General features: G+C 63.2%; 1 protein-coding gene and 2 long non-coding RNA genes across 11 annotated transcripts; 1 reads left to right on the top strand and 2 right to left on the bottom strand.

Moving 5' to 3' along the window:
- The first annotated feature begins 1,435 nt into the window (after window positions 1-1,435).
- On the top strand, window positions 1,436-25,079 carry REXO1 (RNA exonuclease 1 homolog). Of its 3 annotated transcripts, XM_049097551.1 has the most exons (18): window positions 2,186-2,948; window positions 3,315-3,385; window positions 3,728-3,782; window positions 14,256-15,979; window positions 16,777-16,881; window positions 17,697-17,907; window positions 19,948-20,111; window positions 20,448-20,579; window positions 20,690-20,813; window positions 21,499-21,612; window positions 21,709-21,846; window positions 21,966-22,079; window positions 22,602-22,675; window positions 22,885-22,995; window positions 23,443-23,558; window positions 23,659-23,797; window positions 23,942-24,062; window positions 24,154-25,079. In XM_049097551.1, exons 1-18 carry the CDS (start codon window positions 2,885-2,887, stop codon window positions 24,240-24,242), a joined length of 3,666 nt encoding a protein of 1,221 aa, XP_048953508.1. In that variant the 5' UTR covers window positions 2,186-2,884; the 3' UTR covers window positions 24,243-25,079. The 3 variants fall into 3 exon arrangements, with proteins under 3 accessions (XP_025312557.1, XP_048953508.1, XP_048953509.1); XM_025456772.3 differs by lacking the exons at window positions 2,186-2,948; window positions 3,315-3,385; window positions 3,728-3,782 and adding an exon at window positions 1,436-1,682; XM_049097552.1 differs by lacking the exons at window positions 3,315-3,385; window positions 3,728-3,782 and having other exon boundaries at window positions 2,189-2,948.
- On the bottom strand, window positions 4,887-19,486 carry LOC112666207 (uncharacterized). Of its 7 annotated transcripts, none has more exons than XR_004807315.2 (7): window positions 19,096-19,486; window positions 16,557-16,780; window positions 13,790-14,042; window positions 13,512-13,596; window positions 8,165-12,369; window positions 7,638-7,968; window positions 4,887-7,484 (listed from the first exon to the last, which is right to left on the bottom strand). It is a non-coding gene; the product is annotated as an uncharacterized LOC112666207 (long non-coding RNA). The 7 variants fall into 7 exon arrangements; XR_007404059.1 differs by having other exon boundaries at window positions 5,315-5,330; window positions 7,055-7,484; window positions 7,638-12,369; XR_003140778.3 differs by having other exon boundaries at window positions 7,638-12,369; window positions 13,887-14,042.
- On the bottom strand, window positions 24,546-27,206 carry LOC125753081 (uncharacterized). Its single transcript, XR_007404060.1, has 2 exons — window positions 26,938-27,206; window positions 24,546-26,667 (listed from the first exon to the last, which is right to left on the bottom strand). It is a non-coding gene; the product is annotated as an uncharacterized LOC125753081 (long non-coding RNA).
- Window positions 27,207-27,509: the final 303 nt, after the last annotated feature.

Consider the following 27,509-nt stretch of genomic DNA (forward strand, 5'->3'; position numbering starts at 1 on the left):
GTTTGTCTGTTTCAAGGGAGCATCTAGGGCAGAGGCTCACATACAGCAAGCACTCGGTTTCTTGTGAGCAAATGAGTGAGAGCAGGATTCCTGTGGGCGTGCCGGTGGGCGTGAATGTAGGTGTGCACGTGGGAGCCCAGGGGGGCGTGAATGTAGGCGTGCACGTGGGAGCCCAGGTGGGTGTGAATGGAGGTGTGCACGTGGGAGCCCAGTTGGACGTGAATGTAGGCGTGCACGTGGGAGCCCAGGTGGGCATGCAGGTGGGCATGAATGTAGGCGTGCACGTGGGAGCCCAGGTGGGCGTGAATGGAGGTGTGCACGTGGGAGCCCAGGTGGGCGTGCAGGTGGGCGTGAATGTAGGCGTGCACGTGGGAGCCCAGGTGGGCGTGAATGGAGGCGTGCACGTGGGAGCTCAGGTGGATGTGAATGTAGGCGTGCATGTGGGAGCCCAGGTGGGCGTGAATGGAGGCGTACACGTGGGAGCTCAGGTGGATGTAAATGTAGGCGTGCACGTGGGAGCCCAGGTGGATGTGAATGTAGGCGTGCACGTGGGAGCCCAGGTGGGCGTGCAGGTGGGCGTGAATGGAGGCGTGCACGTGGGAGCCCAGGTGGGCGTGAATGGAGGCGTGCACGTGGGAGCCCAGGTGGGCGTGCAGGTGGGCATGAATGTAGGCGTGCACGTGGGAGCCCAGGTGGGCGTGAATGTAGGCGTGCACGTGGGAGCCCAGGTGGGCGTGAATGGAGGCGTGCACGTGGGAGCCCAGGTGGGCGTGCAGGTGGGCGTGCACGTGGGAGCCCAGGTGGGCGTGCAGGTGGGCGTGAATGTAGGCGTGCAGGTGGGAACCCAGGTGGACATGAATGTAGGCGTGCACGTGGGAGCCCAGGTGGGCGTGAATGTAGGCGTGCACGTGGGAGCCCAGGTGGGCGTGCAGGGGGCGTGCAGGTGGGAGGCACGACGCCCTCCCTGACAGCCAACTGTACAGCAGGGCCGGGGTGGGATTTGGGGGGAACTCAGGGAGATGTGCCCGCAGGACTCGCCTCCTCCAGCAGGGGGCACTTCAGGGCAGCACTAATAAAACGCAAATTAGAAGCAAGTGAATGACAGCTGGGTCCTGAGGGAGTTTTTTTTTTTTTCTTTCTGGTCAGGCGCGCGGTGGACAGCCCCGGCGCTGTCGGGGCCTCGGGCCGAAGATGGCTGTGCGGCCGCCTCGGAGGGCCGGGCGGCGGCGCCGGCGAAGCTCCCGGAGGCCGCGCGCGGCCCCCATCCCCGCTCCCGCGGCCGCCTGTCCCGGCCCAGGGGTGCGCGACGCGCCTCGGTCCCTCGCGGGCCCGCGTTCCCGGGCAGGCGCGCCGCGGGCAGCCGCTCCCGAGGTCCCTTGCGGCGGCGTCCCGGGGGCCTGCGGGGGCCTCGGAGCAAGATGGCGGCGGCGGGGTCCGTGAGGCGCGGGCGGCGGCGACCGCGGCGCCAGTGAGCGGCCCGGGGGCCCGGGCGGCTCCGGGCCGGGGTCCGGCTTCGGGACGGACCATGCTACGCTCCACCGGCTTCTTCCGGGCCATCGACTGCCCCTACTGGGCTGGGGCGCCCGGGGGGCCCTGCCGGCGGCCCTACTGCCACTTCCGGCACCGCGGGGCCCGGGGCCCCGGCGCGCTGGTCGGCGGCGGAGCGGCGCCCCCCGCAGCAGGTAACGCCCGAGCCGGCTCGGCTCCCCGGCCCCGGCCTGGACTCCACGGCCGCGGCCTTCCCGGCGCCGCCGCCTCGGCCCAGCCGCCTCCCCACGCGCTGGCGGGCGTCGTCTCCGCGGCCGGGACCGCCCCCCCCCCCGGGAGCCCGGGGCCGGCGCGGGGTGTCGGGAGCCTCGGTGCCCCTGGGCGCACGGCGTGAACGGCGGGCGGGGAGCCGTCCTGGGCCGTCGCGAGGGCGCAGGCACTAACGCAGGCCGAACGGCGAGCGCGGCCGGACTCCGGCGCCCCCCGCCCCCCGCCCCCCGCGGCGGCCGCTGCCGTGTCCGGCGGGCGTAGGAGCACCTGCTGCGAGTCGACGCGGCTGGACCGGGAGGCGGCCGCAGCCGAGCGGCTGGGCGGGCGGGGCGCGGGCTTCCAGGCCTCCCTGGGTTTGCGCAGAGGACGTTGGTGGACTGCGCGTCGTCCCTTCGCGCCGGCTGTCACCGTCATGGCACTTTGCGGAAGGCCGGGGGTGCGGTGGGCTCCTTGGAGGAGGTGTGACGGGGAGGATTAAGTGCTGCCATGCCCCTCCCTTCTGGGGGAGGCTCGTGCTCCCTCGGGTGACCTCTGCCCTCCAGGACCACTTCCCCTTTCCCTCGGACCCAGACCTCCTCATCCTGTCTCAGCTTCGAATTTTCTCCCCAAAAAAGCGATCATCGTCTCAGAACCTTCTTCCCTAGGGGAGTGCGACGGCTAGCCTCAACCCAGAGGCCTGTTGCCCCGTGTGGCCAGGAAAAGAAAAGTAGGATTTTCTAATCTCACGGGAATATGCTCGGCCCCCTGGCACCTGCAGCTGTCTGCAGCCAGCCCGATGGGAGCAGTCCCTCCCTGTCTGCCTCTGCAGCTGTGCGGGGGGCCGGGGCCTTGAGAGCTGCGTGAGCGACGGGTGTGGCCCCTGGGGAACCTGGTGTCGGGGAGAAAGGACACGTGTGCCCGCTGGTGCCTGGACGCCGGATCATGGTACTCCCGGCTCCGGTGCGGGCCAGGGAGGGCGGGGAGTCGGCGCCCAGCTCTCCCGCTGAAGCGCAGTTTATTTACCGCCTGGTGGTGTATGTAGCGCTTTGCAGAGAGCCCCCTGATTTCTGGGGTCCTCTCGGTGAGTCCAAAGAGGGCAGGACCACACCCTTAGGCCTCTGACACGGTGACTCGGCCCCAAGTTCACATGTTGCCTTCCAGCCTCCCAAACTCTGGGGTGTTGATTTCTCGCCTCATGCGTTCTTCCCACGGTAAGTCACATTTTACATTTCTTCCGGCCTCACAGATGGCCAGTTTGTTTCCCGAAGGATCATTTTGGGGAACCTGTTTAGTGATGTGGTCCTGTCTGCCCCGCTTGCCGTGGGGGAAAAATGCAGCCGCCTACCCATCTGCGTGTTCCTTTTGCAGGAAAGGAAAGGAAGGGGGTCTGCTTTCTGGTAGAACCCTGCGTCCCCCTGCAGAGGGGCAGGGTCAGTTCCCAGCTCAGCCTGTTTCTTGCTGGGGAGCCTCTCTGTTTCCTTCTCTGTGGCATGCTCACAGGGTCGCTGCCCTCTTGGGAGGCCAGGGGAGCGGGTGTGCCTCGTCCTTTCCCTCCCTTTCTGATTCCCCTGCTCCAGATTTTGACAGGCCCCGTTTCCTCTCAGCTGGAAGAGGCTGCAGCAGTCCAGATGTGCAGGCCCAAGCAGAGGTGCTCTGGCAAGGGTGGGCTGGGCCCGGTTTGCTTGAACTCATTTTTAAGCAACAAAGTTGCTAAAGTGCTGGGTGGGAGCTGCCTGCAGGTGGGCTGTGGGGGTCCCTGTGAGGCCCAGCACCTCCAGTCTTGGGCCAGTGGGCACCTGAGCCTTGCAGTGGAGTCTGAGGCCAGTGAGGGGGCTGGGCCGGGATCCTGTCCCTTCCAGCCCTGCCCCCAGCCCACTCCATGTGGGCTTCAGGCTATCCAGTCTCGTGCGTGGTATTGTCCAGTTGGCAGCACACCCTTGGGTAGGCTCTAGGACTCTCAATGGTAGGGATGATTGTCCCCATTTTACAGATGAGCACACTGAGGCCCAGAGATGGGGAGCCACTCTCCTGTGTGTGCATGGCTGGTAAGTGGGGGATGGGATTGAGTCTGGGCAGTCAGGCCCTTGCCCCACTCACCTCTTCCTTCCAGTGCCAGCTGCTGAGCACCTATGAGTCCCACACACACCCCAGCACCCCGTGTGTGTCAGCCCATGCTCTGCCCTGGGGCTGGCTGGGAACAGTGAGACCTGGGAAAGAGAGCAGTAGGACGTGAGCGCTGAAACTTGAGGACAGGGGTGGTCATGACTACGTGGTGGGGGCAGCCCCCCCTCCCTGGGCCTCTTATTAGGCAATGGTTGGGGGGAGCTTATGGTCTGGAGAGCAAGCCTTGTTTCTCAGGGAAGCTCCGAGCCCGGAAGGTCAGGCAGAGAGGGGGATGGAGCCAGAGAACTAAGGCTTCGAGCAGAGGGTGGAATTTCTTTCCTCTGTGAGCTGGCTTGGAGCAGGAGGGGTACAGCCACAGTAACAGGCAGTCCCCGGGGCATGGCTGCGCCTGAGCAGATCCGCAGGCCACGCTGCCCCTCAGCTGCTCCCTCCTCTGGCAGGGTGCCAGCGGGTTTCATGTGGGGGCGACTTCTCACTGTCACGTGATGATTTCTTCAGAGATGCAGTGGAAGTGTGCTCTCCTGCATCCGGCACTTTCTCAGCGCCAGTGAATGCTGGGGAGATTTCTCTCCCCTGATACCAAGAGAGAACGGATCCTGAGAGGACCTCAGCAGCCAGCAGCGTTGCCTGTTGTGCCTGGAGGCCCGGCGGGGGGTTGCAAGGAACCTGGAGTGTCTTTGCTAGCCGGTGGGCAGCGTGGCCTTGAGTTCGGCCCACTGGGGCCTCCTGCTTAGTCTGGGGTGGGAACTCTGAAGCTGCTCGGAGGAGCAGTGGGAACTGGACATTGGGGCCAGGCCTGCTCTGGGTGGGCAGCATCCCTGGCCCTCGCCTGCTCAATGCCAGGAGCACCCCCAGTTGTGGCGCCCCCTACCCTGGTTGCGATGATGACAGATGTCCCTAGGCATCGCCTGGCGTCTCTTGGTCACAGGCTGTTTCTTGCTGAGGCCCCTTTACTTTCTTTTCAAGCGTTACCCCCCCCCCCCCCCCGCCCTGCTTCCCCAGGAAGCCACAGTCCCCAGGGACCCAGCTGTGCAGGCTCCCAGAGGAGAAGCCTGCAGCACCGTCGGTGCTTCCATTGTCTTGTAGCTCTTGGCTTTCGTAAGGATGGGATTAGAGGCGAGGTGCTGGGGTGTTCAAAGCGCTGAATTCACCGCTTACCGCGGGCTGCGTCACAGTTGTGGTTTTGGGCAGAGTCCCAGCCGGTGAGGCCCACCCGTTGCTTCTGTTCATAGCGCTTTTCTTCAGGGCTTAGAGTAACGTTCATTTTTTTTTTTTTTTTTTTTATTTATGATAGTCACAGAGAGAGAGAGAGAGAGAGAGAGGCAGAGACACAGGCAGAGGGAGAAGCAGGCTCCATGCCGGGAGCCCGATGTGGGATTCGATCCCGGGTCTCCAGGATCGCGCCCTGGGCCAAAGGCAAGCGCCAAACCGCTGCGCCACCCAGGGATCCCTTAAAACGTTGGACGATACTGAAAAGTCAGAAGAAACGTGTTTTGTAAATCGCCCCGAGTCCTGCCCCTGCCAGCTTGCTGTGCTCCCTCCCCGCCTTCGATAGAAGAGGCTTTGTGCCCTTTGTAGTCGTGATCCTGTGCACTGATTAAGTTGGATTCTGTTTTCTGAGGCCAGAGGCCATCCTGGGACTGTACCTCCCGGGTTCCCACACCTGGCCGCCTCTCTGGATGGCCTGGGAGCCTTAAAAAAAAAAAAAAAAAAAAAAAAGCCTTCTTGCCCTGATCTAGGCTTGAGCCACACACGTGTTGCTGTGTCTGCCCAGAAAGCTGCTTTTGTTATTTTAATTATTATTTTAAGATTTTTATTTATTTATCCGTGTGAGATAGAGAGGCAGAGCCACAGGCAGAGGGAGAAGCAGGCTCCCTGTGGGGAGCCCGACGTGGGACTCGATCCTGGGTCTCCCGGATCTTACTCTGTGCTGAAGGCGGCGCTAAACCGCTGAGCCACCCGGGCTGCCCTGCTTTTGTCATTTGAAAGTGTATCTGCTTAGTGTTAGCAGAGCCTTGGGTCTCTCCCTGCAAACCTGCCCCCAGGAGTGGCGCCTGGGGAAGTGTGTGGTTGTCAGTTCAGTGGTGCCCCTGGGGTTGGGCGGAGGCAGGGATGCTGCTCAGCCCCCTGCAGTGCCCAGAGTGCCCCTTTCCCAACACACGCAGGTTTGTCCAGCCCTGAACTGAGATGGAGGAACCTGATGAGCACCCAGCTCCTGGGGCAGCTGAGAGGAGCTTGGGAGACCTGTGCCCCCCAAGTTCTCCAGAGGAGAGGTGCGAGCACCATGGCTGCCTTTCAGCCCTCGCAGGTGGAGGGCAGCCCCAAATGCAGGCATCCGGCTCCGGCTCCCTCTCCGTTGTGCAAAGAGCCTGTCTTGGGGGAGGGGTTGGCCTGGCCTCCAGCTGCGGGTGGTGGCTCCTGTGCCTCACTTAGCCTTCTGTAAAACGGGTGATGACCTGGGCTCTCAGGGACAGTGTCGTGGGAATGCTCTCCTGCGTCGTCGTCCCCACCCACCCCTTGTGCACTCAGGGCCCCCTTTCAGGGTCACACTGGGTGCCACTGAGGTGGGCGCGTGGGATTGTCTCAGCTCTCTGCCTGCGTGTGCAGCGGGGCGGCCGGCTGGTGTGGTCTCATTCACACCCGAGAGTCGGATGCTAAGAGGGAAGCGAAGACGGGGAAGGAGGTGCTCGGGTCCCTGGGGCCCCAGTGACCCGGGAGCCATCTGGGGCCTGCAGGGCGTGGGGGGGGGTGGTGTCTGCCTGCTTGCTCTCCCCCTCCCCGATCGCAGCCTTCCTCAGACTTTCTGCCGTGGTTGGCCAGTGTCTTTTTAGGAAGCAGGTGTGTGCTTGCCATTTGAGGGCCTTTGGTCTGGCGGCTTCCCCAGGTACTGAAGTTTTCTGGAAACAGCCGCGTGAGCACCTGGCCACAGCAGGCTGGGTGGGGGGCAGGCAGGAGGGAAAGCCCGGAGCACTTCCGGGGGAAACTGCACGCCCGCTTGTGCTTTAGTTTACTGGACAAAAACAGGGTGGGAGGCTGCTGGGGGGCCCAGAACCTGGGTGCTCTGTGGTGGGGCTTGGGCCCGACACGTGCTTACACACAGGGGTACCTGGGCTTCGGGGTCTTCTGCAAAATTGGGAGCTAGCCCTGGGACCCTCCTAGGGCTCTTCTGGATGCGTCTGAATTCAGTACCTACCTGTGGGCTGGGGTCCAGGGCAGAGCAGTTGGCATAGGGGTTGCGGGGACATCAGGTAGGTTTCCCCAAATAAATGGTTACTGAGCTGGGCTTTGAAGGATGAGTAGAAGTTTGCCTCATGGCTGGAAGCAGAGGTGGTAGTGGGGGGATGGTAATCCAGGATTGGGGCAGGGATGCAGCTCAGTGGAAGGCCCGAATGTTCTCTTGCGTGGTTTGGAGGGATGGAGTGGAAGGGCACTTGCTCCCCAGCATTGCTGCCGCCCCCAGTGGGTCCAGCAGGGGTCACTGTTGTCACACTGACTCCCAGTCGTCCTGGAGCTTGTTGCTGCTGCTGCTGCTGCTGTCTGGCCACTCAGCCCCGGAAGACGGAAATAGGGGGCTGTGCGCGGAGCCGCTGGATCTCCTGTGTGGCTGCTGGGGGCCAACTGTCCTGTGGGACCGTGTCCTCCAGTCACCACAGGGGCCTGTGTCGCGGGAGTGCATGCACTCAAGGCATGGAGGGCCCGTGACCCTCGGCCAGTATTTCTTTTACTCCCTCCCTCCGTCCACAAAGCTTTGCAGACATTTGTGCCGGCCAGCTCACCGGAGGCGGAGGTGTAGACAGGAGCCAGGTGGTCAGCATGTCGAGCTCCGGGACAGCAGGGGACACGGAGGGCACATCTGGGCAGCACTGGGACTGCATTCACTCCAGGCACATCCTGGTCATGCTTGTCCCTCGGGGCCAGATCCGTCCCTACCCAGTTGGTCACACATCACAGTTGTTTGTCCTGAGAGACGTGTGTCCGATTCTCTATAGCCGAGTGGCCCAGAGAGCCCTCAAAGAGCAGGAATGTGGGTACTATTCCAGGAGGCAGGACCCGAAAGCCCTGGGGCCTCCTCCCCAGGCGCCACTGTTACAGCATTGTGCTGGGTACCTAGGGAAGAGCACAGGCCTGCCTGAGCCGCTTAGTCCTCCCAGTTCTGCAGGGAGGATCTTGGAGGGCTGCCTGGAGGAGTCGCTGAGGTAGAGGCCATCAGGCTCTGGGCAGGAAGCTGGTTCCAAGTATGAAGGAGAGGAGGGGGCTGGCCCACCTGGAAAGCCTACCCTCACCACTCTTCCCCGTCACCTACCTGTGTGGTCAAATAATAAAAGGCACTGATGCTCATGTGTTACTTTGGTGTGTGGGCTCTTTCCTGGGGGACACAGCTAGCTGCCCCCATGTCTTGACTCCATGTTCCAGGAAGAGGATGCTGCAGTGTTATTGGGCCTCCCGCTGGCCGGGGCACCTCCCAGGAGCCTGTGGTGTGGAGGAAGGTGACCCCCAGGATAGCCACTGGCCACCCGTGTTTGGGGAGTTGGAAGCGTCCCAGGACCGGAGTGAGAGAATCCGTAAAATGTTCTGTTTGGGGACCGTGAAAGCAATTTTGTGCCCCCCACAGCCCATGGGGCATAACCAGCCCAGTTATGAGGGCAGCAGAGAGCAGGCCCCCCCCGGGAGGCCCATGTGGCCGCCGCAGCCGGTCCCTCTGGCATTCTTCTGCGTTTTCTTTTTTTTTTTTTTTCTTCTTTGTTTCATGCTCTTCTGTGTCTTCCTGGGTTTCCTTTGGTTTTTATCCTGCCCCGCATGCTTCCCTGCATGTTTGCAGCATAGCTGAGCCCCCGGTGTGTTTACGATGGCAAGCAGGCTGTGTGCCGGGCGGTAGCTGCTTCCAGGGCACTCTTGTCCTGGTCCTCCCGGGATCAAGCCTCGGGAGGGGCAGCCCCATAGCGGGGTGGCCAGTGATGCCCAGAGGGAGCCGAGCTGGGGGATGGTCTCAGGCCTGGCAGGGGCCCTCTTTCTTTCCCTGGGAACCCTGGCCTTGTCCTTGCTTGGGGGGTGGGCTTTAGAGCTGAGAGCAGCGAGGGGAGGTTGTCCGGTGTCCTCAGACTGTCCTGGAGGTGAAGGTGGACCTCAGGCTCTGCTCCCCGAGGCACAGCCCAGCCCCATTGTCAGGCACGTAGCATGTGTCTCCCCGTGTGCACCTACATCCATTGGCTGTCGCCGTTCTCTTCCTATGGGTCCTGCGTGCCCCAGGACTCTCCCCTCTGCTCCAGAATGGGTGAATGGCCAGGTACTTTCATCCTGGGCTTCAGGCTCCTGCCCTGTCGAGTGGGGCACTTGGATGTCCAGGTGTAAGGGCGTCCTACCCAGGGGAGACTTTGGGCCTGGACAGAAGGAAGGTCCTCAGGAATAGAGCCTTTGGGCCTGGAGGGAAGTAGTGACGCTCCTAGTGCCTCTGAGGACTTGGGGAGTGGCCAGAAGAGCCCAAAGTGAGGGGTGGGTGCTTGGGTGCTTGGACCCTCTGAGCCCCAGTTGGCCACCTACCCTGCATTCCAGCCAAGCCAGGGCTGGCTGTGAGCCAGTGCCCTACCTACCAGTGTGGTCTTATGGGTACGTCCTCCCACCACCACCACCTTGTAAGGCCTCTGCCTCCTACGCAGCTCCCGGAGCCTGGGTGGGTTTAGTCTCTCCACTGATGAGCCCTTGTGTCCTGCTTATCTCGAGTGCTGGAGGGACTGACTCCTCCCTGTGTCCCTGACACCCCCATGCAGGGTCAGCAGGCTACGGCCGCCGCCACCGGGGTTGGAAGACCGTCCCACTAATGTTTTATCAGAGCACGAAGCCGGGGTGGGACCACTGTGCAGTGTGTGCTTATCGGCTTTGGACCTTGGGCAGAGTGGTGGGAGGGCTGGGGCGACAGCCAGCCCTTAGGAAGGCAGAGATGGTCGTTGGCAGCACCAGGTCTCCCTTCCAGGTGGGAGAGGACCTAGGCTCTGGGGTCAGCCCTCTCACCAGCTGGGTGAAACTTAGGGAGCGGCCTGGCTGGCCAAGACTTGGCCTTCTTATCCGTGGAATGGGCTGAGGGGCTGACGATGTGAGGGGAAGCCTGAGTGGCTCCTGAGGTTCACGGTGGGGCTCACAGACCCGCCCCAGTGGGGCCTCTGTGCTTGGCCGTCGTTAGTTCCACGTGCCTTTACGGGAGGGTGTGTAGTGTTGTCTGGAGGTGGGGTGCGGTGGGAGCAGGGGCACAGAGCCACGGATGAGGCCCAGGCCCGGGGGTTTCCCGGCAGAGGTAAGGTTGGGAGGGATTTGAGGCGGCTACACCACTGCCCCGTCTGTTGCTCACTCAGCCCCGTGTGGTCTCCACTGTGACCCTTGCCCCAGCCTTGTGTGAGTTTTTGCACTCAGGGATCTGCAGCCTTGGAAAGCGGGGGTTGGCCTTTCCTTGTGGGGTCGGGGTGCTGGCGTCCCCCTTTGCTGGAAGCCTGTCCCGGGAGCGAATGGTCAGAGAGTCGGGACACAGGAACCAGGGAAGGGCAGCTCTCTCCTTGGGCAGGGCCTGGGGGGTGTGGGGCCTCTGTGGGCACGGAAGCAAGGCTGGGCCTAGGTGTGCTGGGGGTGGGCAGTGGGTGTGGGAAGAGGGGTTCGTGATTTCTTTCTCAGCCTAATTAATCTTGTTTACCAAACGCATGCTTACCAGGTGCAAACCCCCAAAGGAACCGCCCCTTGGCTTCCATCCAGATTAATTCTGCGATAATTAGGAGATGCCTTCCAAGGTGCCCCATGGCCCTTCCCAACCTCTGTGGCTGCCACCCGCCCAGAGCCCTCCAGTGGGCTCTGTCAGGTGGGTGGGCACGGCCCGTGGGCACCTGCAGCTCGTAAACCAACTGAGTCCTGACAGGCTCCCCACGGTCCCGGCCCTTGGAAGCAGGGTGGGGCAGGGGGCTAGAGCCCACGAGGGTCCCCCTCCCAGAAGCCTCAGGTAACCTAGCTCTGGGCTCCGTGTGCTCACTTTAAGCCACAGGTTTGTAGCAGCTCCTGGCAGCTATGCTCGAAGCTTCTTGACCTGTCTGGAGCCCCTTAGGCTGCTGATGAAGTCTTACAGGACCTGAGGCCCCAGTGGGGCAGGGTTTTGACCTTCTTAGGCACACCGAGGGCAGTTTCTTTTGCCTTATGGTGGGGGAGGCAGCCTCCAGCTGGGGCTGAAAATGCCCCATGTTGGCAGGCTCGGGAATGCTCTTATCAGGGGCTGGGTGCTTGGACTGGGCTCAGCCAAGAGCTGCACCCCCTTCAGGGTCTGAGCCACTGGGACCCCGAGTGCAGTTGCCCCTTCCCATCTGAGAGGCCAGGCTGCCAGGAGGCTAGAGGAGGTGGAGCAGGTGTGATTGCCTTTATAATGTCAGTACAGGCTCCAGGGTAGGAAGACAGGCCTACCTCAGGTCCCCTCCCCTGAGGGCCCCTCTTTTGTAGGCCCTCCTCCTTCCCTCCCTTGGGGTCCCCCCTAAGCACAGATGCACTTGGGGGAGAACCCTTCTTTTCAAAGTGTGAAGTGGCCTGAGGTCTGAACTTGGACCTCATCACTCTGAAACGGCTGAGGGGCTCCTGGTGATGTGCATACTGTTTGTGGCCCTTCTGCCCAGTGATGGACCCTCCGTTCATCCCAAACAGCCCCTGGGGGAGGGGGATCCCCGCTAGGCAGGCTGCACTCTCGTCCCCACAGCAGGGGCAGGAATCTTAGCCACAGGAGGGAGGATGGGGAATGAGCTGGGCTGGATTGGAGGCCCCCTGAGAACTGCCAACCCAGCCCCTCGCTGGGTGTGGGCCCCTCCTCCTTGCTGGCAGCCCAGACTTCCGAGGGGAAGGCATTGGCTCCTCTCTGTTCACTCCGGCGGACTTGGCCCAGAGTGGGCCTCCCATCCGTGCATTTGGACTGGTGATGGGTCAGCGTGGGCTGGGACGATGGCCTTCCATCTGGCTGGTCCCTCCACCTCTGAGCAGCGGTGGCCACGCATCCTGCCCCAAGTGAGGGGAAATGACCTCTCCCCAGTGCCCCACTCGGTGGTGGTGGGTGATGGACCGGCCTCCCTCTCTCTGACCCATGGTCCTGGCTCGTCCTCGGTGGTCAGAAGTGAAGCTACGTGCTTCTTTCTTCTAAGTATAATCTAAACCTGGGTTCCAGGGTAAAAGCCAAACAACATGCCCACAATGATCCCCTTCCCTCCCTGGGGCCCCAGGCCCAGCCACTGTGCCCTACAAAGCTCCCTGTGGTGAAGGCTGGCGCCCAGCCGTGCCGGTTTCTTTCCCCGGCTTTCCCGCTCCGTGGTGCTGGAGTTTCCTGGGGCTGCCGTAGCTCGTCACGTTGGACGGGGGGCCTTAAATCAAGACTCCTTCTCGCACAGTTCTGCAGGGTGGAGGTCCAGGATAGGTCCCCCTGGGCTCCCTGCAGGTGCGGGCAGGGCGTGAGATCTAGGGAGGTTTTCTCTTGAGACGCTTCAGAGTGACCTCTGGTGAGACCTAAAAAGTTATTTGAGTATATAGTTGATACACGAAGTTATGTTACTTTCAGGTGTACAACTTAGTGCTTCAAAAATGTCATTATGTCACTTTATAAAATGTGTTGTTAAATTTTTTTTTTTTTTTTGGATGCAAACACACGAGGGTTTATTTACAAGCTCGAAACTGGGTCCAAGTATACCCGACGCAGCGGAGCAGGGACTTGGACTCCTGTGTTGTTAAATTTTAGATAGGATTTTTTTTTTAATGTATTTTTTTATTTTTTTTTTTAAATTTTTTTTATTTATTTATGATAGTCACAGAGAGAGAGAGAGAGGCAGAGACATAGGCAGAGGGAGAAGCAGGCTCCATGCACCGGGAGCCCGATGTGGGATTCGATCCCGGGTCTCCAGGATCGCGCCCTGGGCCAAAGGCAGGCGCCAAACCGCTGTGCCACCCAGGGATCCCTAGATAGGATTTCTAATGATGAACTCGTTCAATTCTGGAATGTTTGAACATGGTGTTTTGAGTATGGCATGTTATCCTTTTCTTGGAATGTTGGGCTTCTTTTGCTTATGTTTTATTTAAAGTGTCCATAGGTCTGTCCATAAGTGAGAGTCTTCTGGGAGTTTTGTGCAGACATTGGTGACATGGGTGCTGGGCTCATGGCATAAGCCCTGGAAGATGGTACATAACCGGAGTCATCTATCCCACCGTCGCTGCTAGGGGTGGGGACCCTTCAGGTTGATATGAACATTAAAAGGACGGGGTCCTGGGACGCCTGGGTGGCTCAGTGGTTGGGCACCTGCCTTTGGCCCAGGTCGTGATCCTGGGATCCAGGATCGAGTCCTGCATCGGGCTCCCTGTGAGGAGCCTGCTTCTCCTTCTGCCTGTGTTTCTGTCTCTCTCTCTGTGTCTCTGTGTCTCCGTGTCTCTCGTGAATAAATAAATCTTTAAAAACAAAAAAATAAAAGGACAAGATCCTGAGCTTGAGCTCCACGGTGGGAGTAAAGATTACTTAAAAAAAAAAAAAAATTAAGAAGTTATGAGGACATCAGCTTTGCTCTCCACCCCACTTGGTGTTTTCAGAGTGGAATTTGAACGTACAATGTTTTCTTCTTCTTTACACCGTGAGACCCTTAGCAGATAACATCCTGCCTCACCTTTTTCCTTAAAAGTGTTGTCGGGCTCCCTAGCGGTGGTGGGCTTCCACTTTCTCCTGGCATATGCACAGCCCCATGGACTTCACTGCAGGGAGGCAGGGAGCGTGTTTGTGGTGACAGAGCCCTACAGGTGACACCTCTGCGGCGGCCCTCTGCTCCCCTCCCACCCAAGCCTTGACCCAGGGAAAGCTTTGGATGTACCCCCCCCCCCCCCCCCCCCCCCCCGCCAGCCCCACTGTGTCTGTGCCCTGCCAGGCTGGCAGGCCCTCTCTGCACACCCGCCCAGCTCCTGTCTGCAGGAAGTAGCGTGCTACGGCTTCCCTGAGGGCTGGGCCCACGGGGAATCCCATTCTGGCCCCAGCTCCTGGATTTCACTTGTCCAGCCGGTGAAATGTCCCTCCTCCATCGTGCCAGTGCCACGACCTGCACCGCGAGCTGTGCTGTGCCAGGAGGTGTGCAGGCCAAACGGCCAAGGCTCTGGGGCCCAGTTGTGCTTCCTCAGCCTGCCTGGCAGCCTGCGTGGGCTGGGGCCTGTGCGGGCAGAGAGGGGGAGCCCACTGTGGAAAACTTCACCTTCTGGCATAGCCTCCCTGGGGCTTTGCTGGAGGCCCAGCCCCCCATTGATTCTGGTTCTCTGTGGGTTCTGAGCTTCGGGCCTCGGGGCTGACGCCCAGGTCGGGGGTGGCCAACTTGTCGCTGTTTAGGGGCCCGCTCACCACTCTTCTCTCCTGCTTCCCGTTTCAGGGCTCGGTTATGATCCGTACAACCCCGAGCTGCCCAAGCCCCCCGTGCAGAGGGAGAATGGAGCCCTGGGCAGAGGGGACGAGCCCCGCTCGGACATCCTGGAGCTGGAGCTGGTCAATCAGGCCATCGAGGCCGTGCGCTCTGAGGTGGAGCTTGAGCAGCGGCGGTACCAGGAGCTCCTGGAGACGACCCGTGAGCACAGCTCAGCCGAAGCCCCCGCCGTGGCACCCCGAGACCCCACCGCTTGTTCCGCCGCTGGCCTGGATGAGGACGCCTTCCCGCTGTCCTTCGATTACAACCCTGGCGGCCGCCCCGGCCTGTCGAGCCCTGATGCCAGCTACCAGCCCACCCCTCTGGCCACTGCTGCCGAGGCAGGCAGCAAGTACTCGCTGGCCTCCCTGGATCGGGCACAGGGCCATGGTGGGGGGGGTGGCAGTGCCCTGGAGTACGTCCCTAAGGCTGTGAGCCAGCCCCAGCGATATGGCCGCCCCATCCCCAGCAGCAAGTACGTGTTGGATGACTCCAAGCCGTCCACAGACCTGGAGTATGACCCTCTGTCCAACTTCTCTGCCCGGCTGCTCAGCAGAGCCAGTTCTAAGGATGACAGGGCCCCCAAGAGGCCCAGGGGCTCCCGAGGCAGCGAACCCTACACGCCTGCCCTCAAGAAGCCCTGCGACCCCTTCGCCGGCTGCGACGCCAGGTTCTCAGACTCAGATGATGATGCCGCCACGGCTCCAGTGGACGGGCCCATCACCACCAGCCCCCCCAGGGCCCAGTTGGGCACCGAGACCAAGGCCCCTGGGCAGCCCGGCTCCAGGGAGGGCCAGGACACTGAGGAAGGTGGCCTGCGGGAGACCAAGGAGATGGCAGTGCAGTACGACGTGGAGGACCTCGGGCAGCCCCCCAAGGCTCCTGCTGGGGCGCCTGTGGCCAAGCCCAGCTCGCCCGCCAAGGCCACCCGGGAGCCTGGTGGCCCCAAGCAGGGAAGACCCAAGAAGAAGAAAAGTGGGGCACTGCCTGTCACCACCCATAAGGACAGCGCCCGGAAGAAGGACAAGGGCAGAGACGGAGAGCACGGGAGGCCGGCCGGGAAGCCCGGGGCAGACCGGAGGGGCCCGCAGGCCGGCAGCCCCCGGCATAGGGCTGAGCAGCCCGAAGGGACCAAGAAAAAGCCATCTTCGGCCACCCCAGTGGCCAGCTCAGGGAAAAGCCGGCCCGACCGCGGGGGTGCCCACCAGCTGCCAGTCAGGACGGGTGGGAAGACCCCATCTGGGAAGCTGGCCGAGCGGAAGGCCCGCTCGCTGGACGAGGGTGCCTCCCGGGATGCCCCTAAGCTGCAGAAGCGGGCCCTGAGCCACGCAGACCTCTTCGGGGACGAGAGCGAAGACGAGGGCCCCGGGCCCACAGCACCCCCCGCCCCGCCCCGCCTCAGCTCCGACTCGGACTCTGACTCTGACTCCGACTCCGACAGCAGCCTGGGCAGCTCAGTGGCTCAGGGGCCCCGGAAGCGCCTCAAGGCCCCTCCGCCTGCCCAGCCCGCCCCCACCCCCGCCCCCGCCTCACCCTCCTCCTCCTCCTCCTCCTCTGAGGCCAGTGAGAGTGTGGACTACTCGGCTCTGGAAAAGGAGGTTGACTTCGACTCCGACCCCATGGAGGAGTGTCTGCGCATCTTCAATGAGTCCACCAGCGTCAAGACAGAGGACAGGGGCCGGCTAGCCCGGCAGGTGAGCCCCCTGCCCAGGGCCTGTGGCTTCTGTGGGGGTGCTCCCCTCCTGCGGTCAGGAGCCCTTGGGGGCTGCATGCTGTGTGCCATCCCCCCTCCCACCCTTGTCCACTGCCAGGACCCTGAGGCCCACCCAGCAGGGTCCCGCAGTGGTGTTCTGAGCTCTGCAGAGATCAGGCAAAGTCGTGCGGCGCGTCTCCCACCTCTCCCCCTTCTCTCTCTCCTCCCTCCTCCACCCCCCCACACCCACTGTCCAGTGCCCCCATGTCGGCCACCAGAGGGAGCTTGTGTTCGACAGAGCCTGCCGTGCTGGTCCCTGCTCTGAAACCCACATCTCATGTGAGGGTCGCAAGGTCCTGCCTGGGGTGCTCTGTCCTTTACTGCCCTGCTCCATTCACAGACCTTTGAGGTGTGGCCGGTCAGATCTCTGCACCCTGTTCTCCCATTCTGCGTTTCTGAGCTGCCCCATGTGAGCGGGTGAGGGAGAGGAGCCCGAGGCAGTGGTCTGGGCATGAGACCATGTTGCCCTCGGGGCTGGGGTGTGTCTGCAGGAGATGCAGGGGGTCCTGTCTCCTCACCTGCGAGCGTGCGGGGTGCGCCCCCTGGCTGGAGTTGAGGGTCCCACATCATCTCTTTCAAGACCTGGGAGCCCCTTCCTTGAGTGCATTCCTGCCTTTCCACCTCACCGAATCTAGGCTCTCGGTGGTTGGTGGTTGGAGCAGCCCAGAGGAGCCCGAGACGGGTGTGGGAGGAGAGGCCAGAGGGAGGGAGCCTCGTTGAGGGTTGGATGTTTTTCAGCCCCCTAAGGAAGACAAGAACGAAGACAAGGGGCATTCTGCTCTGACCACTCTGTTCCCTGGGCAGAAGAGGAGAATTTCTCATCTCTCCAAGCAAGGCAAGGAGGTCAGTCTGCCTTTGGGTCCCCAGGGGAGGCTGGCAGGGCAGGGAAGGCCCCCGTCTGCAGAATCAGATCCCTGTGTCCCTCTGCCCATGAGCACACGTACACCCAGCACTCCTGTGTCCTGGCACTGAAGTGTGTGGAGCCCACCTCCGGTCTTCGGGCTGTGCTCCCTGCTGGGGGAAAGCGGGGCACAGAGCAGGGAGGGCCCCCTAAGGGACGGGCCCAGCACTGGCTGTGAGGTGTGCTGTGTGGTTGCAGGCACAGTCCCAACCTTTCTGAGCCCTGGTTTCCACCCTGAAGACAGGAGCAGATGTTGGTGGCTGAGGCGAGCGAGCATAGGGGAAGGCATAGGGAAGACGGGCAGAGGGCGGGCTCCTGGCCAAGCACCTGGGAGCTCTGCTTGATCCAATCGCCAGACCCCTCCCCTGGTGAGGCTGGAGGCTGGATGTGATTGAATCAAGCGTGATTGGATTGACGTGCCAATCCAATCAGGGGGCCCAAGGATTCCCACCCACGTAGTGGCTGTGCCTATATCAGGGCCAAGGGCACGGCCTGAGCATTCTGAAGGCAGCAGCCAAGAGAGCAGGACCACGGAGGTGCCCTGGGACAGCGAGGCAACATGAGTTTGAGGTCTAACCTGCCGAGCTCGGTTCCTGCCAGGGTATCCAGGAACTCAGAGGAGGGCGCCAGGGCAGCCCACTCCACCGCGGCTCCGGCGCCCCTGCCCTCCTGCCTGCTCTGTCAGCCTTCGGGCCTACGTGGTCTGCTCTGGGTGCCCCCCACATACGACCCCAGCCTGGAATTTGTCATCACTCAGGCAGACCCGGTGAGGAAAGGCCCAGCACCCCCTGCCCGGCCTCCCACTGCCCAGGAGGTGTGCTATCGGCGGGCCCAGCAGGCCCAGAGGGACTCAGCCACCTGGCTCCAGGCTGCCCAGCAGCCAACAGAGAAGCCATCCTCCATCCACATCTCAGCTCCTGGTGAGAAGAGGAGGATCGCCCATGTCCCCAACCCCCGCTTGGCTGCAGGTGAGTCCCAGGGCACAGGGGCTCGGGAGTGACAGGAGGGACCCCAGGCCGGGCTCCGCTTCTGCCAGCAATGGTGGCCTGGCCGGGCCCTTAGTGTGCTTGTCTGTGACATGGGGATAAAGGTCTCTCCGACAGTTAGCAGGAGGCCAAGTCGGGCCTGGTGCAGTGCCCAGCGGCTCTGGGCCTTTCCTGGCTTTGGTGCTGGGAGTGGGCGGCTGGCTGAGAGTCTGGGGATGTCTTCCTGTCTTCCTCCCATCCCTTGTCTGTCTGGCAGACCCAGAGCCTCCCTCAGAGGCCCTGACCCAGAAGCCTCCCTGTGACTCTCTCTGTCCCTGGTCTTTGTGTCCTTGCCTCCCCCGGGCTCCTGGGGTATTGGAGGCGGGTGGCCTGGTGGGGGCCGGTCTGAGTGTGGGCACCGGGCTCTAGACAGTGATGCCAGGAACAGGGAGCTGGCCTCCGGGTGGTGTGTGGGGACAGGCACCAGGCTCCTGCCCAAAGCTGGTGTCAGGGAGGCTTTCAGCTCATCGGGAGGGGCTTGGGCTAGATCATGATGCCCTACTGCTCTGAGGGGCACCTTCCCCCACTAGGGAAGCCGGGTCATGCCTCTGCTGTCTGACAGGTGAGTCTCTAAGGCAGCCGCCTCTGGAAGCGAGGAGATGTTGGCCGGGGGGGGGGGGGGGGGGGGCTTGTTCACATGTAGAGTCAGCCTCACTTGGAGAGGTCCCTGCCTCCTTATCGGCTCCCAGGGGCCTCCCTTGCTGTTGGTTTAAACACTCCCTTGAGTAACCGGGGCCTGCGTGTGGCCCGACAAGGCTGTCCCACAAATGCAGGCATCCGCAGCCACTCCCCCACCCCCCTTTTCCCTGGTGCCAAGAACCTTCTTCAGGATAAGCTGTCTGCGATCTGACCTTCCCCTCCCTGGAGCTCCTGCCTTAGAACTCAATGGCGAGAGGTGTTGGCTGAGGGGCTTTAGCAGCGGCCAAGGGAAAAGGGCCCTGAACCGTGTGGATCCTTGGACACGGCTCTCACAAACCCACAGCTTCTGCCTGCAATCGGGTCTCGCGGGTCGTCGATGGCCTGGGGCAACCCTGGCACACTGCTCGCTGTGCCCAAGGCGGGTGGCGTCAGCCGCAGGTGGTCCAGTATCCATAGGCACTGTGGCGGCCTCCCCAAGCGAGGGGGACTCACCTGAGGTCTGGGCAGTCCCGTCCGAAGCTCATACTGGCTTTCCTTTCCACGTGTGCCCCGAGTGCTGTGTGGAAAGTGTCTGAATGAATCTAAAAGGTGTCTCTCCTTACTGAAAAGCTCACGTGTCTGCCCCATCAGCAGAGGCTGCCCCGGTGTGGGCTAAGCCGCGCCAGCCTGCGTGCCGTCGTCCTCCCGGGAGGCCGGGGTCGGGGCCCTCTGCTCTCCATCTGTTCGCCTTCTTTGGGCAGGGTGGGGCCCAGGCGCGGGGCCGGCCAGAAGCCCCAAGCTCAAGCAGGCGTGCGCCCCCCCACCGCCTCCCCTAGTCCCCTTCGCCTGCCCCGGAGCCCTCGGAAACGGCCCCACAGGCGGGCACCCTCCTCCCTGGGGGGCGGGAGACTGTTTGGTTTGTGACCTCATCAAAGGGAACACAGGCAGCAGCAGGCAGGCCGGCTGGTCACAATGACCGGGCCGGGGGGCATCCTATACCCTCTGGTCCTCAGCCCAGGAGCCAGGGCCTTTTCCTCCCTCCTGCGTCAATGCTTCGGAGTTGGGGGCCGGAACATGTGGCAAAGGCTCCACATGTGCCCTGCCACTCGCCGGACCACCCCGGCGGCAACGTTGCCTGAGCCGGCCTCCGGAGCCCCATTTGTGTTTTCCCCTTCTCGATGGACTTGCCCGAAAGCAGATAGAGCCTAATGTCATTCCATAGCCCGTGCCCCCCAGCCCAGCCCTTCCCCCTGTGCTCCGAGATGCACGTCCTGCTGACGCTCAATGACCGCGGCTGCTTGGTGCTCTGCAGCTCAGTGATGGGCGTGCTCTCCTCCTGCACTCATGTGCCCTGTGCCCCACCAGCCCCCACAGGTGCCAAGAGGACCCTCGCCGCCAGCAGCAGCCAGCCTCCCAATGGCCCCGAGCCAGGCAGCCAGCCCCTGAAGGCCCGCACGTTGTCAGGCATGGCGTCCAAGACCACCACCACCGTCACCCCCAAGCGCGTTGCCCACAGCCCATCTTTACAGGTGAGCATCCCCCTCCCTGCGGCTCGCTGGCACCCTCCCCGCTCCCTCCACTCTTCTGTTCATTAAGGAATACATCCCTGGGGCAGTGTCTGTTCGGAGAGAGCAGAGGGCACAGGTGCCACGTACGCCACCCTGCCTGCCCTCGGTTCCCCGCTGGTCGACACCGCTGTGCTGGTCTGTTGGCCCCGATGCGCCAGTAGCAGCCCTCACGGGCACCGAAGCCCAGAGTTTCCAGCGGGGTCCGCCCTGTGTGTGCCGTAGCCTGTGTGTTCTGAGAAATGCATCAGAGGACCGGGCAGGGCTGTGCCACCTCCGATGGCTCTGTGTCATCCCTAGAGTTTAAAGAAGCCCATTATTCCGAAAGAGTTTGGGGGCAAAGTCCCCACGGTCATCCGCCAGCGGTATCTGAACTTGTTCATTGAGGAATGCCTCAAGTTCAGCTCTTCAAACCAGGAAGCCATAGAGAAGGTGCGTGACCCTGGCGGGTGGCTGCTGGTCAGCTGAGGGGGCCACGGCTGGCCCAAGTTCGGGGGTGGCCAGGCCCGGGGCCCCCAGGCTGAGCAGTGTGCCGTCCTCAGGCGCTGAACGAGGAGAAGGTGGCCTATGACCGCAGTCCCAGCAAGAACATCTACTTGAACGTCGCTGTGAACACCCTCAAGAAGCTGCGGGGCCTGGTCCCCAGCTCCGTGCCTGGTCTCAACAGTAAGTCAGGCTAGGAGGGGTGGCCGGGGCGTTAATGTCTGGAAGAGTCGGGTTTGTGCCTCTAGCAGGGGGCCCAGGGCTGCGCTGGTGGCTGGGGACCACTCTCCCCCAGGCCGTGGGGCCCTGGCCAGCCGGCTTTCTGCCGCTCGGAGCGCGGGGAGGCTCTCAGACAAAAAGGTGGGTGCTGGCTCCTGGTCGGCGGGCTTCCATGGAAGGTGGCGTCCGCCCCACACCCTCACTCCTGCATCTTCTCGCTCTTCACTGCCCTCCTTAGCGAGCTTGCTCTCCCGAGCCGGGGGCCGCCTGCTAATGGGGAGGCCTCTTCAAAGGCGAAGCTCACCCGGCCTGCTGCGTGCATTCAGCTCCGGGAGGACGCGTCATTACTGCCTCTTGAAGGCACATTAAGCCGCCAGTGCGCACACTTCCCTGCTCTCCTGCTCCCGCCTCGGCCCCCACAGCTCCTCCTGGGAGGCTTCCACAGTGCCCCTGGAAGGCCCCTTGATCTACGTGCCCTGGGGCTTCTGGCAACCAGCAGCCAGTCCCTAAAGAGTTTAGGCGGGGGCAGTCTCGCCTGTCTGACAGGGTGGTGAGGAGCTGGCCGGGGGACAGGTCACCATGGAGGGTGGGAGTGCACTCGGGAGGGACGAAGGAGTCTGAGCATGGCTTACCGTCCCCCCACTTCCAGAAACCAGCGGCCGGAGGGTCGTGTCCCATGAGATGGTGCTGGGGGGCAAGTTGGCCACCAAAACCAGCTTCTCGCTCAGCCGCCCGAGCAGCCCCCGGGTGGAAGATCTGAAAGGTGAGCCTGGTCCCTGCAGCCGTCCAGCCAGGCCCTCCCCCTGCTTAGCCGTCCGTGGCCTTGCTGCGGGCTTACTACGTGCCCGGTTGTCCCCAGGGGCCGCCCTGTACGGCCGCCTCAAGGAGTACCTGCTCACGGAGGACCAGCTCAAGGAGAACGGGTACCCCTTCCCACACCCCGAGCGGCCAGGGGGCGCCGTCATCTTCACGGCTGAGGAGAAGAAGCCCAAGGACTGTGAGTGGACTGTGCCCCCCTGCTTGCGGAGGGCCGTCTGGGCAGGGGGAGTGTGCCGTGAGCCGGGGCGCACCCCAGGGTGGGGGTTCAGGGCCTGATGCTCCCGCGCCGCCCCACAGCCTCCTGCAGAATCTGCTGCCGGTGTGGCAGTGAGTACCTCGTGTCCGCGTCGGGCCGCTGTGTGCGCGAGGAGGAGTGCTACTACCACTGGGGGCGGCTCCGCCGGAACCGAGGTGAGCCCTCTCTGCAGACACCACACCCCACAACCTCCCCGCCGACTCCTGGTCAGGCTGAGGCTGTCCCTTTGCACCAACACTGGTCAGTTTTCTTTCTGCGTGTCCTCTCCCTTCCTGAGCCGTGTCCCAGTGTGGATGGTGGCGAGGCCCCCCACAACCCCCAGCCCCCACGCACCCTGGCTCCCACCCTCAGCACCCCACGTGGTGTGCTCCCTCTTGCAGGCCGCCTGCTGCCCACTGGTGGGTGTGCCAGGGTCCCCCCCCATCCCCAAGACACATGTGTCCTTGCTGCCACACCGGGGGAGGGCCCCTCCTCCGGGGTCCCGAATCCTCATTCCCTCAGGGGCCCTGGTGCCCCCCAGGAGAGGAGGAGAGGAGGCTGTAGATGCCCGCCTCACAGGGGCCACCCCTCCTCTGCTGAGAAGCCCCTGCCCCAGCACATCAGGTGCCACGATTGTGCGCGGGAGGCGTGGGACTGGGCTGCTGGGGGCCGGGCCCTGACCTCCTCCTCCCTTTCAGTGGCTGGCGGCTGGGAGACTCAGTACACGTGCTGCTCGGCTGCCATCGGCTCCACTGGCTGTCAGGTCGCCAAGGTAGGTCTCTGGGGCCCTGCTCCCCCACCTGGGGAGCACCCCCGGCCTGGCTGGAAACGAGGTGCAGCCTGGGCCAGAGCCCACATCCCCCTTTCCTGTCCTTTGATCCGTGTGCCTCTGACGGTGGCCTTAGGAACAGTGGGGCGTCCCCCAGAAACCACCCGCCCCCCGCCCGCCAGCCTCACGGGCCTTCACCGCTCTGCTCGCAGCAACACGTGCAGGACGGCCGGAAGGAAAACCTCGAAGGCTTTGTGAAGACTTTCGATAAAGAACTTTCAGAAGACGCCCACCCGGGGATTTACGCCCTTGACTGTGAAATGGTGAGTTGAGCACCGTGTGCACTCAATGGCGGCCAGGCACCTGCACCTGCAGCTTGGAGCCGGCGTGGGTCTCAGGATAGAGCAGGTGAGGGGAAGAGCCGCGGACCACGGCGGGGTGCTGGCCTCCCTCGTGCCTCAGGTTGTGTCTGGCTGCCATGCCGGCGTCTTCTGAAAGCGAGCTTTTCTCCCACCGCCGAGTAGAAGCTCTCGTCTCACCCCTTGGCACACCAGGCGCACCGTGCGACACAGCCAAGGTCCTCGGGACTGGCTTGTAAACCAGGGGGCTGTTGGGGCTTTGTGAGGGCACTGCAGGTTCGTCCCCACCCCCGCTCCCACAGAAGGCCTGGAGCTCCCTGGGGCTCGGGGTGCAGAGTGTCTGGCCCGTGGTCCTGGGGGCCGGTGGGGGGCGGGGGGGCATGTGGTCACGTGACCCCTCCTGGCCTGCAGTCCTACACCACGTATGGCCTGGAGCTGACGCGTGTCACGGTGGTGGACACGGACATGCAGGTGGTTTACGACACCTTCGTCAAGCCGGACAATGAAATTGTTGACTACAACACCAGGTATGGCCCCGACCCCCCACTCCCTGCCCCAGCTCCCAGGGTGGGAACCCGAGATTTGCCTCCTTAGCTACCCTCAGGGCCCCTGCTCTACCCGCCCCAGGTTTTCAGGGGTGACTGAGGCTGACCTCGCCGACACGAGCATCTCGCTCCGGGACGTCCAGGCTGTCCTGCTGAGCATGTTCAGCGCCGACACCGTCCTCATCGGACACAGCCTGGAGAGTGACCTGCTGGCCTTGAAGGTACTGCCGTCCCCAGGCTCTGCTTGCCCGGGGTCCTCGGAGGGAGGATGCTGGGAGCTGGGCGGGCTGAGCCCCGGGCACCTTCCTACCCCCGCCCCCTGGGGCCCTGGCTCCCGCGGTCTCTGCCCAGCCTCTCGCCCACAGGTCATCCACAGCACCGTGGTGGACACGTCCGTGCTCTTCCCGCACCGCCTGGGCCTCCCCTACAAGCGCTCCCTGCGGAACCTCATGGCTGACTACCTCAGACAGATCATCCAGGACAACGGTGAGCAGGGGGCGGTGGTGAGCAGGGGCAGCGGGGCCCGGGGGCGGGGCGCACCCACGCCAACGCATCCCCCACCCGCTCTGCCCCACAGTGGACGGGCACAGCTCCAGTGAGGACGCCAGCGCCTGCATGCACCTGGTGATCTGGAAGATCCGAGAAGACGCCAAGACCAAGCGGTGACCGCTGCCGCCTGCCCGCCTTCCCCGCAGCCCCGGCCCGGCCTCTACCCCAGGCCTCTTCCAAAACAGTGCAATAAATCTCGAGAGCTAACCCTGTCCACGTCGCCGAGACATGGAAACAGAGAGAGCGGGAGGAGCTGGCGGCCGAGTGCCCACGCCGAGACCACCTGGAGCCCTGACCCCACCCGGCCCCCTGCGCCGCCCCGCCTCTCTGCCCCCGACTTCTGTCCTCCGAGACTGCTGCTGACGCCCCATGAGGCTGGGCCAGACCCCACCCGGCACCCAGTGGGCCCTGCTGAGTCCCCGGCAGCCAGGCCTCCCGCTCCGGCCCCTCTGCCGGGCAGGCTTTTCGTGGGTGTGTTTGAGACAGGGGTTTCTTTTTTTTTATTTTGTATTGTTATTTTTATTATTTGTAATTTAAATCTGACGACTACTCGCACAGTTGTCTTTCCCCAGCTGGAGAAGCCCTGGTGCTGCCTTCCCTGTGGGGGGCGGGGCAGGGGGAGGAGTTGGGGGGCCGGGAGCCGACAGCTGGCACCTTGGCAGCCACCAGGACCGAGAGTCCAGCCCGGCCTGGGCCGGACGGGTGGGAACTGGCCTCCCCAAACCCACCTGGACTCCGTGACCTCTGGGAACCAAGCCAGTCCCCCTGCCCCCCCACCCCCAGGGCCTCGCCTTCCGGACCCCTCCAGGGCCCATCAGCCTCTGGACCCTGTCTTCCTGCCAGAGCCCCGCCCTCCCCCAGGGGCTGTCTGTAAAGGCCTGCAGCCCCCCTAGGGCCCTGAGCCCCGAGCCCCAACCCGAGGCAGGGACGGAATAAATGTTTGTATGGATTTTAGCTCCCTGGCGTCCGGTGGTGTTCTTGTGCCAGACGAGGCCCCATGCAGGCTGTCCCTGTGGTCAGGACGTGCCCTGACCTCCGTCGGTGCCTGAGCAGTGCCAGGACCTGCCACCCTGGCCCGGGGGTGCTCTGGGCCCTAGAACTCTGGGCGGTCTGGGTGTGGGGCGTGTCACGCTCTGGCCCCCGTGGGGTGCAGTGATGGTGGGGGCAGTAGCCAAGTCCTGTGAGGCAGGGGGTTTGCGCCCGGCGGGGTGGGGGTGAGGAGGCCCGGAGAGCCACACCTGTGCCATGCACGTCTGAGAAGCTACCACAGAAAGGGAAGGGTGGCCCCCGCCCACCGTGCCCCGGCCTGCAGCTCCCAGGAGGTGCTGCTGTGCATCGCGCCCAGCCTGGGCGCCTCGGAATCGGCTGCCTTGTGAATGTGCCTCTCGGGGGTGGAGGGGCCAGGGCTGTTCATCTGTCCACCTTGGGTTCATTTAAAATGCAAAGTGAAGCCAGAAATAACCTCGCGGAGGGAGGGGCTGGCGCTGGAGTCCCTGGGTCTGGAGGCAGGAACGCAAAGGTGCTGGCAGGAGGGCTGCCCGGAGGAGGCCCCTGTAGGCTTCTGCCGAAGGCCTGGAGAGCAGGGTCCTAAGCTGAGGACACAGCAGCCTCTACCCCCGAGGTGTCCTGGGCCAGCACTGCAGAGGACTGGTTGCCCTCTGGATCCTGGGGGTCCCGGGGGGCAAGTGTCGACCAACCACTGTTGTGCTCTTGTGACCATTGGAGTTTCTCCCACCTCTTCTGAAAACAAGTAGTAGTTTCCTAAATAAATGGTGCAGGCCTGTTTCTGTGGGGTTTCTGTTTCTTTTTAGAGAGAGGGACCAGAGCGAGAGGGAGAGAATCTCAAGCAGGCTCCATGACCCGCGTGGAGCGCGACACAGGACTGATCCCACGCCCCTGAGATCCTGTCCCGAGCTGAAATCAAGAGTCGGGTGCTTCACTGACCCAGGCGCCCCCGGTTTCCGTGACCCTGGTGGTGTCTCCTTCCTCCCCAGAGCTTAACGAGCCCCCAGGGAGGCCCCGAGGATGGGTGCCAGCTTCTAGCTGGCCAGAGATGCTGACTCTTGGAGGCTGCAGGGCCTTTGCACATCCTGGGGACGGGATGGGGTCTGCAGGCCCCTCCTCAGGGCCAGTCCCGGCAAAATTAGAACAATTTGTGCAAGCCCTCCTCTGTCATCCGGGACACCCCTGGATAGGCGCTGGATGTGTGCTCGGTGATTGAATAAGAGGCCTACCTGCCCCCCTCTTCCCCAGGCCCAGGAGGGTGTGTGGAGTGGGAGGTGGCTGCCCTGATGGGGGGGGTCACATCCTGTGTGCCGCCCTCACCACACCAGCACTCACTGATTCGTTCATTCACCCAGCATTTGCTCACAGGTGTCGCCAGGCAGCCGGGCGTCTGGGGCTTGGCATCAGGCGCAGGTACCAGGTCTGCTGGCTTAGAAACAGGCTAGAGGGAGGGGTCCCAGGGCCCAGAGGGAAGGGTGGTGAGGGTGGGGAAGCCCAGAACCAACCACCTTCCTGATTTCCACACTTCAGACCGTGTCTAAAAGTGAAAATATGAAAGGCAGCGCTCAATCACCACTTCTCTCCGCCAAGTTTGCCCCTCCCCTTGAACCCCACTCCGGGGGCCCTAGCTTCAGCAGCCGCTCCCACATACCCCCGCCCCGGCTCCCTCCTCGGCCATGGCCCCGCTGCACGGCTGTCTCCCACCCCTGTCACCTTCAGGGAGACTCCCAGAGCCCTGGCCGCCCGCTGGGTGGACACACACCCGGCCGGCACCCCCTGGGCTTCCACGCTGCGCCCAACACTACACCTGCGCATAGAAGGTGCTCCCTAAGCAGGTACAGGACGGCACGCAGCTTGCACTTGTGATGCCTGTGCGTCCTTCCCGCGTTCCCAGCCCCACTCTGGCCCTCCGCAACCCTGGCTAGATCCAACCCGCCCTACCGAGGCCCTGCTCCTAAATCATGGTCCCCTTAGTCCTCTGGCCCGGACAGAGGCCCTCTCATCCGGCCCGCCCACTGACCGTCCCCAGCCCCAGCCTGCCCCCACCTCGACACCCCTCCGCTCCGTGCGAAGCGCCCACCCTAGATCCGGGCCCACCCTCGGCTGGGCACACCTCTGCAGAGACCTCCTCCCCAGGCTCCACCTCTGCCTCGCCCCCACCCCGGCCTTCTCCGGAAGGCCCCGCCCCTTGGGTACTATTTACAGAACCTGCCCCTAGCGCAGCCCCGGCCTGCCCACCCTGGGGGTCCCGCCCCCCCGACCACTCCGGACCCGCCTGTTTCAATTCACAAGACCCCACCCCCGGAGCTGCCCTGGCCCCACCCACATCCCGCCTTCTGGCCCCGGCCCCGCCCCTCGGGCGCGTCACGGCACAGGCCC

Source organism: Canis lupus, chromosome 20 (genome assembly GCF_003254725.2).
Source record: "Canis lupus dingo isolate Sandy chromosome 20, ASM325472v2, whole genome shotgun sequence".
NCBI classification, from domain to species: domain Eukaryota; kingdom Metazoa; phylum Chordata; class Mammalia; order Carnivora; family Canidae; genus Canis; species Canis lupus.